At 48.3% G+C, this 22,558-nt stretch overlaps 1 protein-coding gene across 27 annotated transcripts in view; it reads right to left on the minus strand.

The window, feature by feature from the left end:
• Nucleotides 1–1,312: 1,312 nt before the first annotated feature.
• Zmynd8 (zinc finger MYND-type containing 8) overlaps nucleotides 1,313–22,558 on the minus strand; it is a 126,910-nt gene continuing 105,664 nt past the window's right edge. For 18 of the 27 annotated variants that reach the window (XM_008827449.3, XM_008827440.3, XM_008827445.3 and 15 more), the window contains 7 exons: nucleotides 16,692–16,772; nucleotides 14,904–14,982; nucleotides 13,667–13,906; nucleotides 11,627–11,787; nucleotides 10,441–10,507; nucleotides 4,350–4,433; nucleotides 1,313–2,825 (listed from right to left, as the gene is read on the minus strand). In XM_008827449.3, the coding sequence (XP_008825671.1) occupies nucleotides 2,677–2,825; nucleotides 4,350–4,433; nucleotides 10,441–10,507; nucleotides 11,627–11,787; nucleotides 13,667–13,906; nucleotides 14,904–14,982; nucleotides 16,692–16,772 (861 nt within the window). In that variant the 3' untranslated portion in view covers nucleotides 1,313–2,676. Of the gene's footprint in view, nucleotides 2,826–3,663; nucleotides 3,894–4,349; nucleotides 4,434–10,440; nucleotides 10,508–11,626; nucleotides 11,788–13,666; nucleotides 13,907–14,903; nucleotides 14,983–16,691; nucleotides 16,773–22,558 lie in introns of all 27 variants that reach the window. The other 9 variants (XM_008827452.3, XM_008827448.3, XM_008827451.3 and 6 more) reach the window with 2 other exon arrangements.

The following is a 22,558-nucleotide window of genomic DNA, read 5'->3' on the forward strand; positions in this document are numbered from 1 at the left end:
GCAAGGGGATCAGAAATTCAAGGTCATCCTCAGGTACATAGCAAATTTGGGGCCAGCCTGGGCTACTTGAGACCATACTCAAAGACAATGGGAAGAGGGAATGAGGGATGAATTTAATGAGGTTCAAACTTAAGTGCTTGTTAAAAAAAAACAGAGGGGCTGAAGAGATGGCTTGGTGGTTAAGAGCACTGGCTGCTCTTGTAGTGGACCTGGGTTCAGTTCCCAGCACCTACACGGTGGCTAACAACCATCTGAACTCCAATTCCAGGGGAATCTGATGCCCTCTTCTGACCTCCACAGGCATTGTGTGACACAGGTGCACTTATACACATGCAGGTGATATACTCGTACACATAAAATAAAAATCTAAAAAAAAAAAAAAAAAAAAAAAAAAAATCTGACTAACCTTGGCTACACCCACTTGTCCCTCTGTGTGTTTTTATGCCACCAAGTAGAGGGGTGCAGCCACAAAGCTTGATACTTACTCAGGCCCTCTGAACTGGTACTCCTGTCCTTCCCATTACCTCACACCTTGTCCGAGTGATTTGTAAAGTCTGTTTAGCATGTGTTGGATTCAGAGTCCCTCCTCCCCTCTGGATCCCCCATCACTGAACAGTGCTCAGCACACAGCAGCCTCTAGAAATGGGTGAGGGGCTGGAGGATTGTCACCGCAGCAGAATTCAAGCTTGCAAAGCATGGGGATCCAACCCTCCCCAGCGCCTGGTGGGTAGCCGGTACTGGCTCATTTTGTACTCAAATGGGCACTTTGGTGAAATGATCCTGTTGTTTCCAAACTCCTTTGGGGGCAAGGCGGGGGGGCAGGTGGTAGGCAGACCTTTGTTGGGGAGCTCCTGGCCAGAGATATGGGTAATGCTGCCCAGAAAACTATGGGAGGTCTCAGCCTTCTAAGACAGCCCTTCAGGTCTAGACTTACAGGCTGAGGGAACAGTGGCCACCCTGGTGTTTCTGGCCCTATACAGAGTCTGGCCAGCTCAGGTCTCTGCCTCAGGAAGACAGGCTTGCCGGCCATGCTGTGTCTCCATGCCTGGTAAGAAAACATCTTCCCAGGGTCCCCCTTGGGGTCTTCTGGGGGTGAGGGAACATTTCTCCTGTGTTTGGCCGTGTAAACCTAACACAGCCACACTCTAACCCATGGGACACTGTAAATTCGAGGACGAACAAGCCATTTTGCCAAAACAGTTTAATTTAAAAAAAGGTGAAGAATTTGAAAAACCTGGGATGTGGAGACGGCAGAACCCATAAGACCATAAACGTGCGAGTTCACTGGCTCAGTCACAAAGAAACACCATCATCAAAAAAGATATTTAAGTTTAATACAAATTTTATACAAAGAAAATGTGAAAAAATACTTCCATATGCTAAAAGCAATTATGCTTCCCAAATAAGGCCAGCTAGGCTAGAGGTTTTTTTTTTTTGTTTGTTCGTTTTTGTTTTGTTATTTGACAATTGCAATTCACAAATGCTTTCTCTCCTGTTTTCTTCTAGTATCTCTTCCTCTTTCTTCTCTAATGGGGGAACTAGCTGGAAAATGCAGTTTGCATTCTCTTATCGACAATGAAGAGAAAGTAAACAACGACTAAAATGTACAACTCAATGTACTGGAATGATATACAATTAATTTTTCTCATATACATACATCACCTTTTGCTTCGATTGATGCTTTTGTTTTACACAACATACAAAATGGTAGCACAGCAGACGTAGTGTAACAGACAGCATGATGGGTCCTGGCGCTCTCTCATACTGCCTGTTTTCATGCTTACATAAAAACGTAGCGCTCCATTGTATATAAATAATACATACATGCTCCATCCCCGGGCTCACATGTCCTTGGCGTGCGTCTGGCCTTTTGAGTCCTCGCTTTCAAGAAGCGTGGCATCTTTTCACAAGTCTGTGTTTGAGTTTAAGGAAAGCACAAAGCTAAGGGGAAGGGTTCTCCCAACATGAACGAGGTCTGCCTCCTCACTAGAGCGGGGCTTGTTGGTGTGGATCCTCTGTAAACAGGAGGCTGCTTTTCCCTTTCAGGAGCCATCGTTTCAATCACACAAAACAAACACACTTCTCTCCATGTCCTTCCAGCCCAGTGAGCTCCTGTTTCATACATGATATTGTAGCCTCTACAAGGGGCTGATGGCTTGGTGCAACGGGGCCCTCAACAGCACAGTCTGAGCCCTGATCGCAGTGTGCTGCAGAGTGACAGTGGCTCCCTCCCTCGGGTATCCAAAGACAGGGCCCTGTGTGGGGCCAGCGACCCTTGGGTCCAGCCCTGATACCACTGTGAGGCCAGAGGGTTGAGTGGCTGCCTCACTGGGCGTGAAAACATTCTTTTTGTAGTAGGGTATTTTTTTTAACTTCTTTTACTTTTCTTTTATATATATATATAAAGTTAAAGTCAGTATAGACATGAAAAAGGTAGGCTAGGTCAGTGACATACCAAGGTATCCCTACTCACAACTAAAGTGTTTGGCTCAAGGATGAACAGTCCCAGCCGAGGCTGCTGCTGGGTTCTGCGTCGCTGCCTTGAAGCCAAGCACATGGGCAGAGCCTGAGTGTTGGGAATTCTCAAGTCTAAAAGTGGCTGCTTTCCAGTTTCTACTGTCCTGATGTCTGGGTTTTCCCCCAGGGGGGAGAGTGGGTCTGGCTCACAATTTGTCCCTAGTCCCAGAAGGTGTCCAGCCGCGCCTCCCGCGCCTCTTTGGGCATGAGACTCTTGGTGCTGGTCCCAGTGCTGTGCTCCGAGCGGGCCGACCCCCGCTTTTCATCGCTGCTGCTCCATGAACTTGCCTTGCTGCTCCGGGAATGGTCTGCGGGGCAAAGACAGCACGCTCAGGGAGGTGCCCGCCTCCCCTCTTATCCATCTCCCAGCCAAGGGCCCCTTTTCCTCCCTTGAGCCGGACAACCCCACGGTTCCCACCACGGACATCCTTTATCTGTGGATGGATGAGAAGGTAAGGCAACTTATTTTCCAACTGTCACAACAGCTGCCTAGAAGATCAACAGGGTGTGAGGCTCACAGAGAACAGAGGTTAGTGAGAAAGAGGTGCCCCACTGGTGGGGAAGGTGTTCTCAGACCCTCATTACATGACTGAGTGACACCACATGGCCCATGCACTCTGCCTCAGACCTAAGCCCCTGAAAAAAAACACTCGGCCCCCCAAATCTAGCATGCAGTCTCCTTATGTTAACAGAACTGCTCTTTATTAATTAATAAGACTCACAACCAAACCAGAAAGAGATTGTGTAAGAGAAAGAATTAGTACAAGATAGCTTAGTCCACTTAGACACAGACCATGGACTCCCCGTAAGGGCCACGTTAGGGGACGGGGACGGACACAGCCCTAAATTAACCCGAGATGGCTGTGAGGACACGTGGGTACAAAGTGTAGGGCATGGCCAAGGAAGAAAAGAGGAAGATAAAAAGGGCCACAGGAAGAGCACTCAGTCCCTGCAGGAGAGCAATGACCGCCCTAGTGGCCAGCCACCAAGATCTGTCCCGTCACTGCCTAGACTGTTTACCCAGCTCACAGCGTCCATTGCCTGAGCTGTGGCGGTGGCACTTATTGAAAGAGGTTGAGTGTCCAGCTGAGAGACAGAAGGTGAGGAAGGGCCCCTGAGGGTCCCAGGGAGGACTGCACTTCTTACTGCCCATCACAGAGCCTGCACGGACACTGCTTCCGGAAGACAGGGAGCACAAAGAACAATAAAGACGTCCGGAGTCAGTGTTTGCTTCACCCAAGAACTCTCCAGGCACTTGCATCCCCAGGGTTTCAACAGGCAGAGCTGGAGTCAGGGGCGGGGTCCTAGCCCCAAATCTTCCTCTCATGCACGCTCCTATTCCTGGGGGCTTCGCGCTTACATCCTCTGGAGGGTCTCTGGGAAATGACAAAGCTGCTCTCACTTGACCCAATAGAGCAGTCACACTTCACCAAGTCCTTCAAGCTCTGGAGAAAGCGGAGATCAACGGGACACTACAGAAACAGAACTCGGGCAGAACCCAGTACGGGATCCCGGGATCTGCAGGCCTGAGCTTCATGCGAACCGGGCCGGGGAAAACAGCTGGCAATGGCCGGTCATGGCAGGGGAGATGAAGTTAAGGAAAGAGCAGGATGAGCCTATGAGAAGCCAAACCTACTGTGTCCTAAAGCGGTTCGCAAAGGTAGCGAGAGACGTGGCCAAGAGGACTGGCTGCAAAGCAGAGAAAGACCCATCATTCAAAGGACAGGACACACCCACAAACATACACGTACACATACAACAACAACAACACAACAAGGCTTCTACACGCTAATGACTCCCCAGCAGCTTCCGTAAGACAGGGTCATACTTACACTTCTGGGCTGGGTAGTTGGGGTGCGGCTGGTGGTCTGTGGTGGTTTGGGCATAGGCAGGTTGCTTGTCACACCTTTTGCTAACTGAAGAGAGCACAGGCAGCCTCAGAATCCGTCAGAGCTCAAATTCCGCACAACCCCAGGAACCGACACCCACATTCACCAATGGGCTAGAGTTACCAGGGCCTTCACGTAAGACTCAATGCGATGCACTCACAAAAGGGAACCGAGGCTTTTAAAAACTGTGTGTAAACCAGGAATAGGATTGCTGGACACAGCACCACATCACAGGTAGGAAAACGGCGTACAAGGACATCAAAGCCATCTGATACTTTACAAGCCACAACTTCTCAGGACTATAAAAGTAAAACTCTCAGAATCACTAGCTCTGATTCAAGAGCCCGATTCAAGCAGGGAAACTGAGGCTGGGTCGAGGCACACTAATAGGCAGTGCCTGCCACCCTGAAGAGGAGAATGGGGCACTCCCTGAAGGACAGGGAGCTGGAAGTCATGCCACCCTGGAAAACTGGGCAACCGGGAGAGGGCAGCTGGCTTAAACCTCAGTTACAATGGAGGAATATCCATAACCCACGTCCAAAGTCAAAGAGGCCACAAAACCCCCTCAGAAAACCCAGGTGTGGGTGCACACCTACAATCCCAGCACCTCAGGAAACAGAGGCAGGAGGCTCATGAGTCCCAGGCCAGCCTGGAACAGCCAAAATGTAACAAAAAATCTGAAAAACTGATGTGAAAGGAGGGATATGGCAAAGAGTTTAGTAGGGAGGAAAATTTAAAAAGATGGAGGGAAAGGGGAAGCAGTCTCACCACAGTAGGCACGGTGCCTGGGCAGCGAACAGCAGTCACAGCACACACATGGGGCTGTCGGATGGCAGCTCTTCACACCCAGAGACAGAGAAGGCAAGAAGAGACAGCAGAAAGCCACGTTCTCAGCATTGACAATGCGGTCTACACTCAGGGTTACATGGATGTGACAAGGTGGCAGGGGAGGAGTGTGGCCTCTTAAGAACAAAGGCTGCCTGTCCCGACAAAATGGGAGGGAAGGAGAAGGCCTTGAACAGCCAAGGATACCCACACCATATAAAACAGCATCCAGGGAGGTTAGGGAGGAGTGGGGAAGTCCACAGATAAGTTCTAAAGACAAGTCAGGAAATGAGCCAGGGAAAGCTCCCCCCATAAGTGAGGTATAGGGACAGGAGGGCCAATATGGCAGAGACACAAGGCCAAGGACACCTTACGTGCTGAATTCTAGCCTCTATAACTGTATATGAGAACACTGGCTAAAACCTGAGCCACCGGGGATATGGCTCAGCAAGAGAGCCCTGGCCTAGCACCGACGAGGCCCTGAGTTCAATACCATGAGAAAGAGAATCAACTATAAAAGACAAGTGAGAGGGGCCCACACCCGCCTACTGGGGGAGCAGGACCCCCGCTACTAACGCCTCCTTCCTCACACATCCTTCAATTCCTACCCTGGGCTCTGATGTAGAGCCACAGCTCAGGATGATTGGTTTTTGGTCCTGCAAGACATTTCATGGGCAGCAATGCCAGAAACAAGTGCTGTGACATGTCAAGAGTGTGATGGAGTGGAAGGGAACAAATCTTTCTGTTCTGACAGGACCCATCAGCACAGATGGCTTTGGTGGGGAAACGGGAAAACGAGGTGTCTTTAGAGCACTCTGCACAGGCTGAGGCCCTCGCCACACAGCCTTCCACACAGTGATCACTGCCACAAGCGTCCTTCCCTTCACTCCCCCGCCCCTTTCTGCTCCTGGCCTATGGAAGGGGCGTATTATCTATTTACTTTCGTAGCACTGGGGTTAGAATCCAAACCCCCATGCATGCTAGGTGAGTATTTTCTCACCGAGTTCCACACCCAGCCCCCCTCAAAAGCCTGTACACAGCCTCTTTCCAGGACCCAAATGTGGTATCAAGCCTCCTCGTGTTGTCCTGAGCCCATGGGGGGAGGACAGGGTGTGGGCATGTGCGTAGGTGCACATGCATATAGGCCAGAGGTCCGTGTTGGGTGTCTTCCTCAATCACTTCATCTTATTTTTATTTTCTGTGTATGAGTGTTTTGCCCACATGTATGAAAGTGTACACAGGCACGTAATGCCTTCGAAGACTAGAAGAGGGTATCAAATCCCCTGGAACTGGAGTTGTGAACAGTTGTTGGTGCTGGGAACCTAACCAGGGTCTTCTTTCTGCAAGAGCAACTGGTGCTCTTAACAACTGAGCCATTTCTCTAACTCCCATCTTACATTTTTTGAGACAGGGTCTCTCACTGAACCTAGAGCTCACCGATTTAGCTAGGTTGCCTGGCCAGTGAGTGCCAGGAAGCTTCTAGTCTTAGGGCCAGGTTACTGGCACATGATGCTTCACCAGACTCTCCACAGGGGTGAGGAAGCTCTGAAATCAGGTCCTCATATCTGAACCATCTCTCCATCACCCCCCACCTCATCCTTTACAATGACCCAAGCAAGGGTCTGAGATCGCCACTGATCTGGGCATCTTCTGAGACAAAGTGTTAAAACATCTAGGCTGGCTTAGAACTCAGCAGAACGCCTGCTTAGCATATGCAAGGCTCTGGGTTCTATACCCAGTAGTGCATCTTAAGAGGGAAAATCATAATAAAATCAACATTTAGACTTTAAAATGTCCTTTCTTGCCAGGTGTGGTGGCACGTGCCTTTAATCCCAGCACTCAGGCAGCAGAGGCAGGCAGAGCTCTGTGAGACTGAGGCCAGCCTGGTTTATATAGCAAGTTCCAGGTCAGCTAGGGCTACAAGGAGATCTTGTCTCAAAAAGATCAAAACCTTGTCTCAAAAAGACCAAAACCAACATGTCGAAAACAAAAATAAAATGTCCTTTCTTGTCACAATTGCTTAGTCACTTATGTCAGCGGTAGTACGCCAAACAGAAGGCAGATGGGGGCGTTAGGAGTTTCTAGGAAGGGGAATGGAGGCAGGATAAAAGGACAAGGGAGACTAACTGGGGAAGGAGAGAGGACAGGTTTCAGGTTGTACTGCTCAACACAGCAGCCACAAACCACAGAAGTTGCTGTCTAAACTACATGAAATAAAATGTTCAAAACCTCCTCCCCCTCACACGAGCTCAAGAGTGTGACAGCCACAAGACGCTCTCTGTAGAACATTCCTGAGACATGAGACAGAAATGCCCTAGGGAAGAACCTGGGAGCGGGCAGCCTAGCCATCAAGGGCAGGAGCAGAGAGGAAGGTCTGCCCAGCTGGGAGGGACAGGCAGAGGGCACTGTGCTGTGCTGCAGACAGCGGCCAAGCCTGATGTGCTCAAGAGATGAGGCAGGGAGGGTTGGATGGGTGCTCTGACAGGGTGTAGAGAACCTGGGATGTTGCTGCTGAGCATTAGGGAATCAGGGGTTAATCAGGGGTTAATGGAGGGATCTGATGAGGTGACCAGTTAGGTGAGGAACTGGGCCACAATGTAATGATCAAGATGAGTGTGGGACAGGAGGAGTCTGCGCTTGTGGGTGATGCTCTCAAGATGAGCTCTGAGCTTAGGGGCAGCTGAGGAAGACATAGAGGAAGGTGGTGTGCACACTGAAGAAAGGGCAGGCTGTGAAGGAGTTCATTCTGACAGAGCTACTGTCGGAAGGACAGGCCGGCGAGAAACTGGTGGAGAAGCTGGAGGCAGAAGGGAGCCCTGGAGCTGGACAAGCCAAGGCCACATAAGCAGCCTGGATGTCTCGACATCAAGCTTAGATCCGGCAACCACTTCTGGCTTTCACTAGGCGCAATTTCATGGGGTCCACTCAGTGCACCTGGCTCCATGATGGCTGAGCACGCTGAGCTAAAGGAAGAGATATCTGTGTGGAAACCCTGGCTCTGACATCACTGAGTGGCTTGAGTGTCCAAGTCAAGTCCCATGGGCCTCTACTTCTGCGTCTGTACCCTGGAATGAGAAGCAGCTTTCTCAGAGAAGCCGGGAATACTGTGGCGTGGCGGCAAGTGCCTTTTCCCTGTTCCAAAAGCACCAGGAAGCTCTTCTGACCACTGGCCCTTCCCATCCACCACCCAACCACTACGTCCATCGGGCCTAAGGCCTCCTCTCCAATCAGAACCTTTCCACTCCCTCCGATCCGAGATGCTCTGGTCAGGAGCCAGCAAAGGAAACCCACAGGCGCGAGCAGGACACCTCTGGCACTGTTTGCTGGTGCACAACAGCCTTTCATTTGGTTCTAAGTCATCAGTCTACAATTTGCACAGCAAATCTGCGATGCTCAATTCATCCCCTGGCCCTGCCCTGTGCAAGAAAGTCTGTGGGTCCTGCTGAGGTTCACCTCAGGTATGAAGCACGGAGAACCTCCCTCATATGAGCTGTCCTCCAGCCTTGCAGGCATTCCCAAATGTCACTTTCTGACTCTGAACACCTCTGTAGTGCGTGAAGATCCCAAATTGTGTTTTTTCAGCTTGGACATTGCTGGCTCTACTCAGGATTATGACATACCTACAATCTTTAAAAAATATTTTATTATTTTTATGTGTACGCGTGTATTGCCTGCATGTATGTAAGCGCACCCGTGTCGTGCAACACCCTTGGAGGACCGAAGAAGCTGTCAGATCCCCTGGAACTGGAGTTATGGACAGTTGTTAGCTGCCATGTGGGTGCTGGGATTCGAACCCGGGTCTTCTGCAAGAACCATCAGTGTTCTTAACCGCTGAGTCATCTCTCCAGCCTGAGGTACCTACAATCTTATCTTAGTTGGTGTTTTTATTTTAAACTTTTTATTTTTTTATGTGTATGAGTGCTTTGCTTACATGTATGTAAGTGTACCCACACACATCATGCGATGCCCATGGAGGCCAGAAGAAGGTGTTGGATCCCTTGGAACTAGAGTTATGGACAGCTGTCAGCTGCCATGTGGGTGCTAGGAATCGAACTCGGGTCCTCTGCAAGAGCAGCCAGTGCTCTTAACCACTGAGCCATCTTGCCAGCTTTTTTTAAACTTATTTTTATCATCACCAAAAAGTAGAAAATCCATTAAAATGGCCACAAACAGAGGGCATATCTTCAAACTAACATGATAAAATCAAATTGTAGCATTCCATTCTGAGGGAATCCACAGTCAATTGTCTTCGTGAAGAGTGGAATTAAGGCCAAGTGTGGTGGCACAGGTCTGTTACTCCGAACACTGAGGCAGGAGGAGGATGAGATTTTAATCGAGAATTTAAAACAATCTGTAGTGCTAACATATAGTGCCACATAGCACCCCAGCTCAGAAACGTCGGCGCTGGAGGGGGTGCAGAGGAGCTGCAGTTTCCATGAGTGGGTTCACCCCTCTTACAGTCCAAGTTTATCTGCTCTCTAGCGTTAGCTCTTGCTGCTCCTTCAAATCACCATCTTGGGTAACCTTACCTAGCCAACTTCACAAAGGGCTTCACCCCTTCCACCGTGTGTATTCACCATACAGAAATGAAAATTAAACTTTTGGCTCTCAGCTACAGAGAGTCAATAGGCAAAGATCCTGAGAGGGCAGGCGAGAGCCTCAAATTGAGCAAAACACCTTGATGAGGAAGCTGCGTCTCCGAATCAAGTTTAGAAAAATGTAGAAGAAAGGTGCGGCTCCTAGGAAAGGTAGATGGTTCAAAACCCACAAGACAAGAAATCCAGAAGTCTCATAAAACACCCCCCACAGCCTGCCAGGGGATCCTAGAGAAAGGCTTGTTCAACAGAAATGCAGCCCCTCACAGTCCACATGAATCAAACATGGTGTCAGAACCTCCAGGACGGAGCTTTACACGCCTTCACTTACAGTGGTAATTTCCCTGAGGGAGCCTCCTGTGCCCAACAGTGTGTCCCCAATAAACTCAACACACAGGTGACCAGTGCAAGGAGGTACCCCAAAATTGCCTTACCTGGCTACATCCTCACTATCACCCTGAACCCACCCAAAGTACCCTCCCAAAATCCCTAAGAGTTTAAAAAATGTTGCAGTTGCAGTATGCCTTTGATCTTCTCCCTGACAAAATGACTGCCCTGATCCCTTGGCATAAGAGAAATATGAACCACCATCTGCCCAACAGGGGGTGACATACCAGAGCCTTGGCTGGAACCTAAGAGAATGGAGGACGGTGTCTCCCTGGAGTCAGAAAGGTCGAGGGTCTAGAAATACAAAGAAAAAGATGGACTCAGGGCACTGTGGCCATGGAACCCCAAGGAACCATGGGAGAGCTCATCACTTCCCAAGCTCCTCCCTCAGTGGCATGTCTACCTGGTGGTCATCTGGGGCAGATGGATGGCCATATATATATATATACCCTGTGCTCTGCCTGCCACATTCAATAGGCCACAACAGCACCTGAGTGACCCTTTATTCAGTGCTCTAGCCTTAGCTTCTAGAACATTCACCACTTCTTAAACTTTACTCACAGACCCAACTTATCACCCTGTAACATCTTTGCTGTACAAAGGTAGTATACTGCTTAAAATTCTATTGATTCTATTTCATGTCAGCCTCTTACATGAGTCCCCACCATCTGTGAAACCAATATGCTTTTGCTGTCTCATGATTTAGTTTCTTAAAATAAAATATACACAGCTAAGGGACTGGAGAGATGGCTCAGTGGTTAAGAGCACTGACTGCTCTTGCAGAGGACCTGGGTTCGATTCCCAGCACCCACATGGCGGCTACGAACCGTCCTTAACTCCAGTTCCAGGGGAATCCGAAGCCCTCTTCTGACCTCCGTGGCATTGCACGACACGGGTGTGCTCACATACATGCAGGCAATATACTCATACACATGAAATAAATATTTAAAAAAATATATATATAGCTAAAATGTAAGCAATAAATCACTGTTCCCCCTAAATAAGCCTGTGCACACAATAGCTGATATATGCCCCACCTGCTAGGACATAAGCTAGGACAGCACTAGCCACATGTGGCCACTTAAATGTCAGTTAACTAACTCTTTAAATACAGTCTTTGGTCACATTAGCCATAACTAGTCCTTAGTAGTTACAAGTGGCTACTGGTTACCACTTCTACAGCAGGAGGATCTAGCAGAACCTTGAGGGGCCCTGCAGAGGAGCCACCAGATCCCACACACAACTCTACAGGCTCCGTGTTCTTGCCCATCACTGGAGTCTGAGACACGCTGGTCAGAAGGAGCTCTTAGGAGGGTTTCTCCACCGACCCTACACAGCACAGGGCATCCAGGGGTGGCAGGCGTGTAGAAGGGTCCTTGGCACAGGATATGGGTGTCACCAGGGGACTCTCACCGAGCCACTGTCCTTGCTCTTCTCTGCTGGCGTCTCCTTCTCTTTGGAGGCGCTGGCTGTTTCTGAGGACGCTGACTGAGTGCTGGAAGAATTGCCCTGGGATGACTTGGTGCCTGTTTCTGTGTTTGCCTCAGCATCTGCTTCCTGCTGAGGGGCGGTGGCTGAGGACAAAGAGAAAAGTCATGTGGGGACAAGCCAAGTGTAATGGTTTCAGGCCCCACACGGAACCTGGCTTTAAACCTGTGCTACACCCCTAGGCCCCTATAGCTCAGTCCCAATCTGACCCTTGGAGGCTCTGAGAAGGTTGAAGTCCCTTCCGACCTCACTGAGGGATCATGGGCCACAGTGGGAAGGTCCGTAGTCTGCAAAGACAAAGCTCCAAACTCTAGTTGAAAATAGATTGATCTTAAGCTGGGCATGGTGGCGCACACCTTTAATCCCAGCACTTAGGTGGCAGAGACAGGTGAATTTCTGTGAGTTCAGGGGCCAGCCTGATCTACATAATGAGTTCCATGCTAGCTGGGGCTATAGGGAGACCCTGTCTCAAAAAGATGAGAGGGAGGGAGGGAGGGAGGGAGGGAGGAGGTATGGATAAATCCAAGTTGTAAATCATTTTGCAGAGGAAGGCAAATTGTCAGAGCAAAGGATGCCCATTCAGAGGCAGGCTGTGACCACCAGAGGAACCCTGGTTGTAGATCGACCTCAGTGAAGCAGACTTGCTACTATCTCAGGCACAGTGGGGAAAATCAAGGGAAAAGTGACATCCTATTTAAGAGGTGTGGTGTTTTGGTGTGGACAAAAAAGTAGAGTTAAAGAATACACATCCCATGCCCAAAGGTGAGCTCAGCCATCTTGTAAAGGCTTGCCAGAAATCAGAAGTCAGGAAGACACAAGGGGCTAACTCCACTGTGGAAGAAATTTAAAGTACTTCTCCCTAAAGAATATCACTGAACACAGGAGCAAATAGTATCACCTCTAAAAAAGTAACAGAAGGACAGAGAATCTATCTAGAACAGGACTCAGTAAACTAGCATCATGTTTTATAAATAAAGCTTTATTGGCACACAGTCAAATCCATCCATGTCTATATCCTCTAAGGCAGCTTTCTGGCTATGACTGTAGTGTTGGGTAGTTGCCATGGAGACCATGTGGTCCTCAGCGCTTAACAGTGGGTTCACTCCCGCCCTTCACAGAAAAGTAGAAAAGTTGGCCTGTGGTTGGAGTATATTGTCTCAAACTTGAATCACTCAAACTCCACTTTTGAAACTTTCCCTATATTATTTATAAACTGGGGGAGTGGGGGGGGGGGTGCGAGGTGGCAGCATTTGCACATGTGTGTGCATGTGGAGGTCACAAGTTGAAATCAAGTGTCTGCCTTTATTGTTCTCTACCTTACTTTTTTAAAAGATATTTTACTATTTTTATTTTATGTGTATGAATGTATTGCCTGCATGTAGGTAAGTGCACCTGTGTCATGCTATGCCCACGGAGAACAGAAGAGGCCATCGGATCCCCTGGAATTGGAGTTACAGACAATTGTTAGCTGCCATGTGGGTGCTGGGATTTGAACGCTGGTCTTCCGAGGGTCTTCTGTAAGAACAGTCAGTATTTTTAACTGCTAAGCCATCTGTCCAGCCCAACTATCACAACCTTTAAAGAATCAGTGACAGAGGCTGACCATATAGTGTTTCCTGCTCATGACTCCAGGCCTACACCTCCTTCCTACCCCTATGAAAGGGAGATGATAAATATGACAGCTTCAACAACAGGTTCCCAACCAATAAACATTTCTGGGGAGGTGCTCCTGTGTACTGTATGGCTCTTAAGAGAACCTCTGGTAAACTCTGGAAAACTGGTTGTTGGAGGATGGAAACATGGTGCCAAGATTTAGCTGCATGTCTGAACCTCTTTGTGTATTATAGCAACAGTTGTTTACAAGCCTCAGTGACCAGGCAAGTCACCCTCAGTGCAGTCCACAGGCCCATGCAGGGAGCCCAGTGCCCCACCCTGCAGCCTCCCAGGCTGTTGCCCTGGTGCTACCTGACTGGGTGCAGGACTTCATGTGCTCGGGCCAGTGGGCCTGCTGACAGGGGTAGTCGCAGTAGCTGGTATTCCAGCAGCAGTAGAAAATGGCTTCTTTCTTGCAGTTGGCACACCACTGCTTCTTCTTGGTCTCGTCCACTGCCTGTTGCTTCTCCAACTCCAGCTGTTTCTTCACCTCCGCGATGAGCCGGTCACGCTCCTGTTCCAGACTCTGCCGCATCTCTGCCATGGTCAGCTCTGGTGGAGGAGATAGAGCAGACACTAGCTACATCACCAGACCCCAGCCTAGCATGTCAGGCCATCAGACCCGTAGATTCAGACAAACACTGCCTAAGTCTCAACTTGGAAACAGCTCCCAAGTCCAGTAGCTGGATGATTATGGGCAAGTATCCTGCCTGGGACATTCACTGTTCAGATCTGGGGGTGCAGCCTGGATGGGATTTGCAAAGTGCCAAGTACAGAGATAACAGGAGCCCCACAGTGATCTCACCCCAAGAAACATTGCAGGAATTCTGCAACCCCTACAATCCATTCCTACTTAGCACTCTCTGCCAATCAAATACATAGCAGAGTACCTACTGTATACAAGTGTAGCACTGTATACCTGTAACTCACATAAACCTAATTATAATCCTAAGGATAAGCACTAACATTCTAGCCATTTCACAGATCAGGAAACTGAGGTACACAGCTAATAAGGGTCAAGATGGGTCTAGGACTCAGACATGCTTTCTTACAGACCTGTCTTGTGGCGCTGGATCAAGTCTCTTGGGGGACACTGTAGTTGATCCTTACACACTAACAGGGCAACTATCAAACCACTTAAGACAGGCCACGTCTGGATACATGCATTGTAAGTCAAAAACACCACAGGGTCAGGGTGCACTGGTTCCACCTGACTATTCACTGTACCACACTCAGCACCATTAACACACTTTCAGCTATCTCCCTAGGGGCCTATAGAGCTGACTGGAATCTCATGGCCACAGCCAGCATCAGGAAAGAGAACACAGGAAACAAAGAGAATTCATAATTGGAATGTGGTCTCCACCAGCCTGTGTATCAAATTCAGAAAATCAGACAGTCAGTGGCTCTTAAGTCAGATCTTTAGTAGGGGAATGTCTACATCTTAACAGGGGAAAGCAGGGCCTCACCCCCAACCCCTGGACCCTCCAGGCTGGACCCGCCAGGATTTGCTGGAAGTCAGAAACTTGCATCCCATGTTGGGCCTCACCCAGATTGTGCTTCATCTCTGACAGCTCCTGCTGATGCAGCCACTGCAGCTTCTCAATCTCGATCCTCAGCCTACGAATCTGCAACGAGGACGGAGGGCATCTGAGAACCCAATCAGCAGGCTGGTCCCCACAGGGTTCTCTGAGCTCAGCCTCTCCCTGGCACCCTGGGGATGGCCCAGCACTTGGGCATCCTGGCTGTCTTTCCAAAAGTTCAGGTTGTAAAGGAGCAAGAAGAGGTGGCACCAGAGACAAAGCCAATCCACAAAGATCCTGGTTCGACAAGCCAACTTGAGTGAGTTACCTTCGCCAAGAAATACAGCAGGAGGAAACTCAAGGCAAAGACAAGGACTGGATTTTCATACAAACAGTACATCAAAAATTTGATTGACATTTTGATCCTTTAAAAAACACTGAAAGAGGAGCCAGGCATGGTGGCACACACCTTTAGTCCCAGCACTTGGGAGGCAGAGGCAGGCGGATCTCTGTGAGTTCAAGGCCAGCCTGGTCTACACAGCAAGTTCAGGCCAGCAGGGACTACAGGGAGACCCTGTCTCAAAAAGACCAAATAATCATAACCTTAAATCTCCCTTGAGTTCTAACCCTAACCCTAATATTAACCTTTAAGTTAACATACACTATAACCCTAGGGTTAGCAATAAACCCAAACCTGACCATATCCCTAAAATAAAACACCTCCATTGATTCCGAGGCCTCTCTGAAGCCCTTATAGTCACACTTTTTCATTCTCTTTTCACTGTCTAAGAAGAAAATCTGGCCTCAAAGACCATGGGCTCAACTTGGAATTCCCAGCCCGCAGCACCATCTCCAGTGACCTCAAGACACCCTGCCCCATGGCTAGAGAGATGGCGCAGCAGTTAAGAGTACTGGCTGTTCTTGCAGAGAACCCGAGTTCAAATCCCAGCACCCACAGGGCAGCTGATAATCATCTGTAACTCCAGTTCCAAGGGGTCCGACGCCCTCTTCTAGCCTCCTGAGGCATTGCACACACATGGTGACATATACATGCAGGCAAAACATACGTAGAATTAAAATACATAAATCTTGCCGGGCGTGGTGGCGCATGCCTGTAGTCCCAGCACTTGGGAGGCAGAGGCAGGCAGATCTCTGTAAGTTCAAGGCCAGCCTGGTCTACATAGTGAGTTCCAGGCCAGCTGGAGCTACAGGGAGATGCGGCTTCAAAAAGACCAAAATAAATAAATTAAATAAATAAATAAATAAATCTTTTAAATTAAAAGGCTAACCTTACCCTCTGAATGTCACCTGTGACCATTTGCACATGGCCTACACAACACTGTGCACAAGACACCAGCTTGTGGCCACTCTCCAGCCTCAGAAATGAGCAGGTCTCAGGGGGAAATTCAGGGAGCAGTTATTGGTTTTGAATAGGATGACGCTACTTCCTAAGAAGACAGTTTGGTATTTTAACCACCTTCTTTTCTCAGTGCACAAATTCTTGGACAAGAACTCCTTATCTAGAAAGATCAGACACCATTTGTGCACCAACTTCACACTGAGCACAAAGCTGGCTTCCAGTCTCACTGTGAACTCACAGGGCCTGATTCGGGCTCTCTAATTAGAAATAAATGTATGGCCCAGGGCATGGCAAGTCTCCCCAGACAGGTGGTTAATGAGGCACTCTACCCACACCCATGGCTGGCAGAGTAGGCCAGGTGCCTGGGGCCAGCGCCTGAGATAGGCTTCCAGCGTAGCTCCCCGTGGCCCTGGATGGAGCCCTGAACCAACTGGGAATTCGTGGGGCTGCTGACCTCAGCGATGGTGCTTCCGGTAGTGTTTTTGGAAAGATCATTGTAGATTTCCGTCATCGTTCCTTTTATGGCATCCATCATCTGCAAAGACAAACAGGAGCTGTTCAGGGTTAGGGCCAGGTGATCGCTCTCTGTGGCTTTTGTAAGCGACACAAATATAAAACTAACACTCTTAAGGTAATGCGTCCTACAAGTGGGAGTTGGGGTTCCTCCCAAGATGCTGGGCATTTCAGGCTGTCATGGTAGGTGCAGAGTAGGAAAGGCCTGCTCCTGGGAGCCAGGCCCCACTGCAAAGAATAACTCAATGGGACAAAATATCACCCCGCGGAGAATAGAAACCCTGTGTGAAACAATGTGTGAGCCACTTACAAAGTCCTTTCTTAGCCAGGCGTGGTGGCATATGCCTTTAATCTCAGCACTTGGGAGGCAGAGGCAGGCGGATCTCTGTGAGCAGATCTCTGTGAGAGTGAGGCCAGCCTGGTCTACATACTGAGTTCCAGGCCAACTGGTGCTACAGGGAAACCCCGTCCCCACCCCACCCCCCCAAAAATAAGCAAACAAACCAAACAAACAAGACAGTTTCAGACAACCCAGACTGACTTCTTAACTGGCTATGTAGCTAATGACCTTGAACTGATTTTTCTGTCTCCACCATACCTAGTCTTTTAATGCAGTACTGGGGATTAAACCCAGAACTTCCTGCATGCTAGGAACTCTATAGCAACTACGCCACATTCCCAGATCCCCTGCCTCAGAAGAATTTTTTTAATTTACTATTAAGCTGGATATGGTGGAACATGCCTTTAATACCAGCACTTGAAGACAGATCTCTGTGAGTTCGAGACCAGCCTGGTCTACATAGTGAGTTCCAGGCCAGTTGGGCTACAGGGAGGCCCTATCTCAAAAAGACTAAAAAAAAAAATTTTTTGCAGGAGGGCACACAGGCATGTACTTGCCATAGTACACATGTGGAGGTCAGAAGACAACTTTATAGAATTGGCTTCTCCTAGGGATTGAGCTCGGTTCACTAGGCTTGTACCAACAAGCACCTTTACCCACTGACCCGTTTTTATAGTCCCAAAAGACATAAAAAAAAAAAAAAATTTACAAGCTCAGTACTGTTTTTCTTTTTAATCTTTACTTGTTAAGGATTTATTTTTACTCCACTTATATGAGGAGTACCCTGGGAGGCCAGAAGAAGACACCCAATCCTCTGGAGATACAGGCAGTTGTGAGCCAACTGTGTGTGCTGAGAGTCAGCAACAAGTTTTTGTTTTTTTAAATATATTTTATTTATTACTTTTATTTTATGTGTATGAGTGTATTGCCTGCATGTATGTGAGTGCACCCGTGTGGTGCAATGCCGCGGAGGTCAGAAGAGGGCTTTGCATTCCCCCGGAACTGGAGTTAAGGACAGTTCGTAGCCGCCATGTGGGTGCTGGAAACCGAACCTGGGTCCTCTGTAAGAGCAGTCAGTGCTCTTAACTGCTGAGCCATCTCTCCAGCCCCCAGCAACAAGTGCTTTTAACCACTGACACATCTCTCGTGTCCTCCAAAATTTAAAGGAGCTATAACTAATACATCATACAACTAGCCAGTCACATCGTACAATCTGGTGGCTTTTAGGGGCTGGGTCCGCACCTGAGTGGCAGTGTGTAGAGTCTCATGCGCACACCCAGTGGCTTTTAGCATATCTGGATGGACTTAACCAGCAACAGCACAAGCAATTTTAGAATATTTTCATCATCCCCTAAGACAACACCCCAGTCCTTCCTCCATCTTCACCCACCTTGCCCCGGTCCCTGGGAATCATTCATTTGCTTTCTGTTTCTATGGATTCCTGTGCTCTGGATCTGCCATAGAGACGTCAATCACTCTACACATGGGCCTTGGGGACCAGCAAGCTTCAAGGTTTCCCCAAATCTTTGCAGCATGTACCAGAGTGCCTTACTTTCTCCTAGTTCACCATGTGGACGTGGCTAGTCTGTCACTGTAGTGTCCCCTGGCCAGTTTCCTACTCTCTCTGATCCTGAAGGCAATTTTGGAGCTTGTGAAAACAGCCAAGGGCAGTCCACACACAGACAGGTGCCAATCAATGTGTTTATGGAACAAATGTCACTTCTGCCTCCCACCTGCTTGATGATCTCTCCCCAGCCACAGGAGCAAGAAGAGGGCACAAGAGGGCAGGCGAGACCCTGGCAGCTGGCTCTCCTGTGTTTCCAGTGGGAAGGCAGGACAAAGCATACCCTTGCCTCTGATGTCCCCACCACCATCTCTTATCCAGGGGCTCTCAAAGGCTCCTTTTCCCCAAGGGAAAAACAAAGACAATAACCATGCCCCCTTGTGGAGTATGCCCAAGGACAGGGTGAGAAAGCAGGTAAAGGCTGGCTCAGGACTGGCCCTGGGGCAGTTATGCATAAATACCTGTGCTAGAGTATATGCTGCACCTTTCAAAAGGAGAGAAAATACAGCCCGAGAGATGGCTCTGTATGCAAAGGCACTCGCTCCAAGGCTGACTAAGCCCAATCCCTGGAGAGATCTGACTCTCCAAAGTTGTCCTTGGACCTCCACACTCAAGCTGTCGGACATGCATGCACGCATCAATGAAGGCACACATACATACATGCAAATAAATGAAAAAAAAACCCATAAAATAGAATATCTGTTCATAATATTTTTCTGGAAAATTAACACTCACGGGCGTGCCATTGCTTAACTGCCAGACTGAAAAAGTAACGAGTTCACCTCTAAATGGGAGTCAAACTGTTTGCTCCCCACTAACTCCTGCCATCACAAACAGAGCCCCCCCATCCTGTGTCCATCCAGCTGCCTCATTCCCTCCTTCCACAGAATCTACCACACCAACATTAAAAACACTGCATGAAATTGAGAAAAATGGCAAAAAGTGGGCAAAACGCAATCCATCATTAATGTACTGTTTGCATTCCGTTTTGAAGAAATCATGGATTTGTGGACTGACTCTGACTTACAAAGATAGCAAAAGCTCCACATTAATAAAGGAGCCCCTCTGCCAAAACACAAAATCTGGGCCTTCGACTCCGGGTCACCCAGGAGACAGGCAAGTTCATCAGCTTCCCTCCAAAATGTCACCATGTTGAGTTTTTCAACAACAAAGAAAACAGCTCTCAAAACAGGTCTTTCTTCACTTTTGACCTAAGCCTGGCCCTGAAGAAAGTGATGGAATTTAATGATTGCAGAAGCTCAGGCAGACCTGCTTTGCAGGACTTGGTTTACCCATTTGTTTTTCTTATGATTTTATTTTTAATGTGTATGCATTTTGCCTGCATGTATGTGAATGTACCATATATGTGCCTGGTATCAATGGAGGTCAGAAGGCGGCACTGAAACCCCTAGCATTGGAGTTACAGTCCATTGTGAGCCTCTATGTTGTGGCTGAGAATTGAATCAGGGTCCTCTACAAGAGCAGCCAATGCTCTTAACCACTGAGCCATCTCTCCAGTCCCCAAAAGACACTCCCTCCCCCACCCCTGCCCCAGGCAGGGTCTCACTATGTAACGTTGGCTAGCCTGGCCTCAGTCTCAGAGATCTACCTGCCTCTGCTTCCCAAGGGCTGGAATCAAAAGCGTACGCCACCACACCTGTCTCACTTTACCCATTTGTAAATAAATAGCCTGGTCCAATCAATGGACAGGAGATGCTGTGACAGAGCTGGCGGGCAGTGGCAGACTACTTCAACCAATAATCCAACAGCCGCTCTCTTTAGTTCTCCAGCAGTCCACCCAGAGCTCTTGTCTCTAACATCCTTATCACAATCTCCTTTTCCGATTTTTCATTTCACATGTGCGGAGGACAGAGGACAACTTCATGAAGTCTCTCCTTCTACCTTTATGTGGGTCCTGGGGATCAATGTCAGGGTGCCAGGTCTGCCTTTTTTTTGGTCTTTTTGAGACAGGGTCTCCCTGTAGCCCCAGTTGGTCTGGAACTCATATGTGCATAGGTGTCTAGAGGCTGGAGATTGACTTTCTCAAACCCTTTCCACTCTATTCATTGAGGCAGGGTCTTTCAACTGAACCCAAAGCTCCCTTATTTGGCCAGACTACCTAACCAGCTTATGCCAGAGATTCCCTGTGTCTGTGTGTTCCAGAGCACTGGAATGACAGGCAGAATCCTAACTCAAGTCCTTAAGCTTGCATGCCAAGTGCTTTATCCTCTGAGCTCTCCCCACTCTGACATCCCTTCCCACCCCTGATAGTCCTGTCCACTTTAGCAAAAGAAGAATGAACTCCATCTTCAAGCTTGGATGTGGAATAGGATCTTGTGGCATTCAGCTTCACTTATAAACCAAACTAAGTCAAATGAAAATAAATCAAGTTTAAAGACAATTATCCTGCCAATACACATTCAGGTGGGAGTGCTGAACAGGTAAGAAAATAATGCTAAGTGGTAGCAACTAATGAACACATGACTCCTCTGTTCTAAGCATCAGGGACTCTGGGGCAATGTGTGCATTTTTAAAATATGTATTATTTCTATCTGTATTTTATTTTGTGTGAATGTGTGTATTGCCTGCATGTATTTAAGTGTACCCATGCCCTGCAATGCCCTTGGAGGTCAGAAGAGGGCATCAGATTCCCCTGGAACTGGAGCTAGACAGTTGTTAGCTATGTGGGTGCTGGGAATCGAACCCAGGTCTTCTGCAAGAGCAGCCAGTGCTCTTAACCACTGAGCCATCTCTCCAGCCCTCCCACCCCCCCCCAATCATGCATGCATGCATTTTTTATCAACAGGGAAACAGATACCCTCATTAGCTATGAGTTTGTAGACACTGAACACCTGCAGCAAAGAGCAAGCAGCAAGCGTACCTGGACTCCCGAACCAGCTCAGAGGCAGCCAACTGCCCCAGTCCTGTCTGGGAGAAGCAGGTTAGCTTCTGGCCACTGAAATACAGCAAAGGTGATGTCTACATTGCTCAATGGCTTTGGTGGAGCGGGGTGCCATGTTGTTACTCAGGTGTCTGAAGGTCCATCCTTTCCCAGCAGAGCCTTCCTACGAGCCCCACCCCCTTGCAGACCCCAGGCCTTGGCTGCAAGCTCCTGAAGTTCATAGAACAGCTGAGTCGGGTCTTGATACCTGATGCACAGAAACTAAGGGATCGTGTGTGTGCATGTGCGCTGTGTTGAGTTTGCTAGGCTCCGTGGGACTCTGTGGCAAAGTAACAGGTAGCAGTGACATGTGGATAGAAAAGAAAAATAATCAAGAAAAAGTCTTTAGGGAATAAAAATCAAAGATTTTTCTCACCATTCAGAATTTTAAATTTCTACCATGAAACCAATCATTAAAGCAAATCTATCATGAGACTTTAAGAATTCTAAGGGGGAGAGCGGTGGAGGAAACAGAGTGACGGATGGCTTGGCATTTAAGAGCACTGGCTGATCTCACAGAGGACCTGGGTTTGGTTCCCAGTACCCACATGGCAGCTCAAAACCTCTTCTAACTCTACTTCCAGGGGATCTGATGCCCTCTTTTGATTTCTGTGGGCTTCTGCATACATGTGATGCATATACACACACAGAGGCACATACACATTAAATAAATTCTTTTAAAATGTTCTTTTAAATAAAAGAATTCCAAACAAGGTAGAGTGACATACACTTAAAATCCAGTACTCAAAGAGGCCATGACAATGAGGCTAGCCTAGGCTAAATTGAAAAAAATAAATTCCAGAAACTCTCTTCTCCATTGTCCTTATCTGTGCCTCTATAGCTTCAATAGTTTACTCATTAATAACTAATTTCTCATTTCCTCATTAGTAAAAAATGTATTACTACTGTTTACATGGTATTTACCAAATAGAGTTTTTTGTAAATTTTTGTTTATTTTTATTT

Source organism: Nannospalax galili, unplaced genomic scaffold (genome assembly GCF_000622305.1).
Source record: "Nannospalax galili isolate Female #2095 unplaced genomic scaffold, S.galili_v1.0 scaffold492, whole genome shotgun sequence".
In the NCBI taxonomy this organism is placed as follows: domain Eukaryota; kingdom Metazoa; phylum Chordata; class Mammalia; order Rodentia; family Spalacidae; genus Nannospalax; species Nannospalax galili.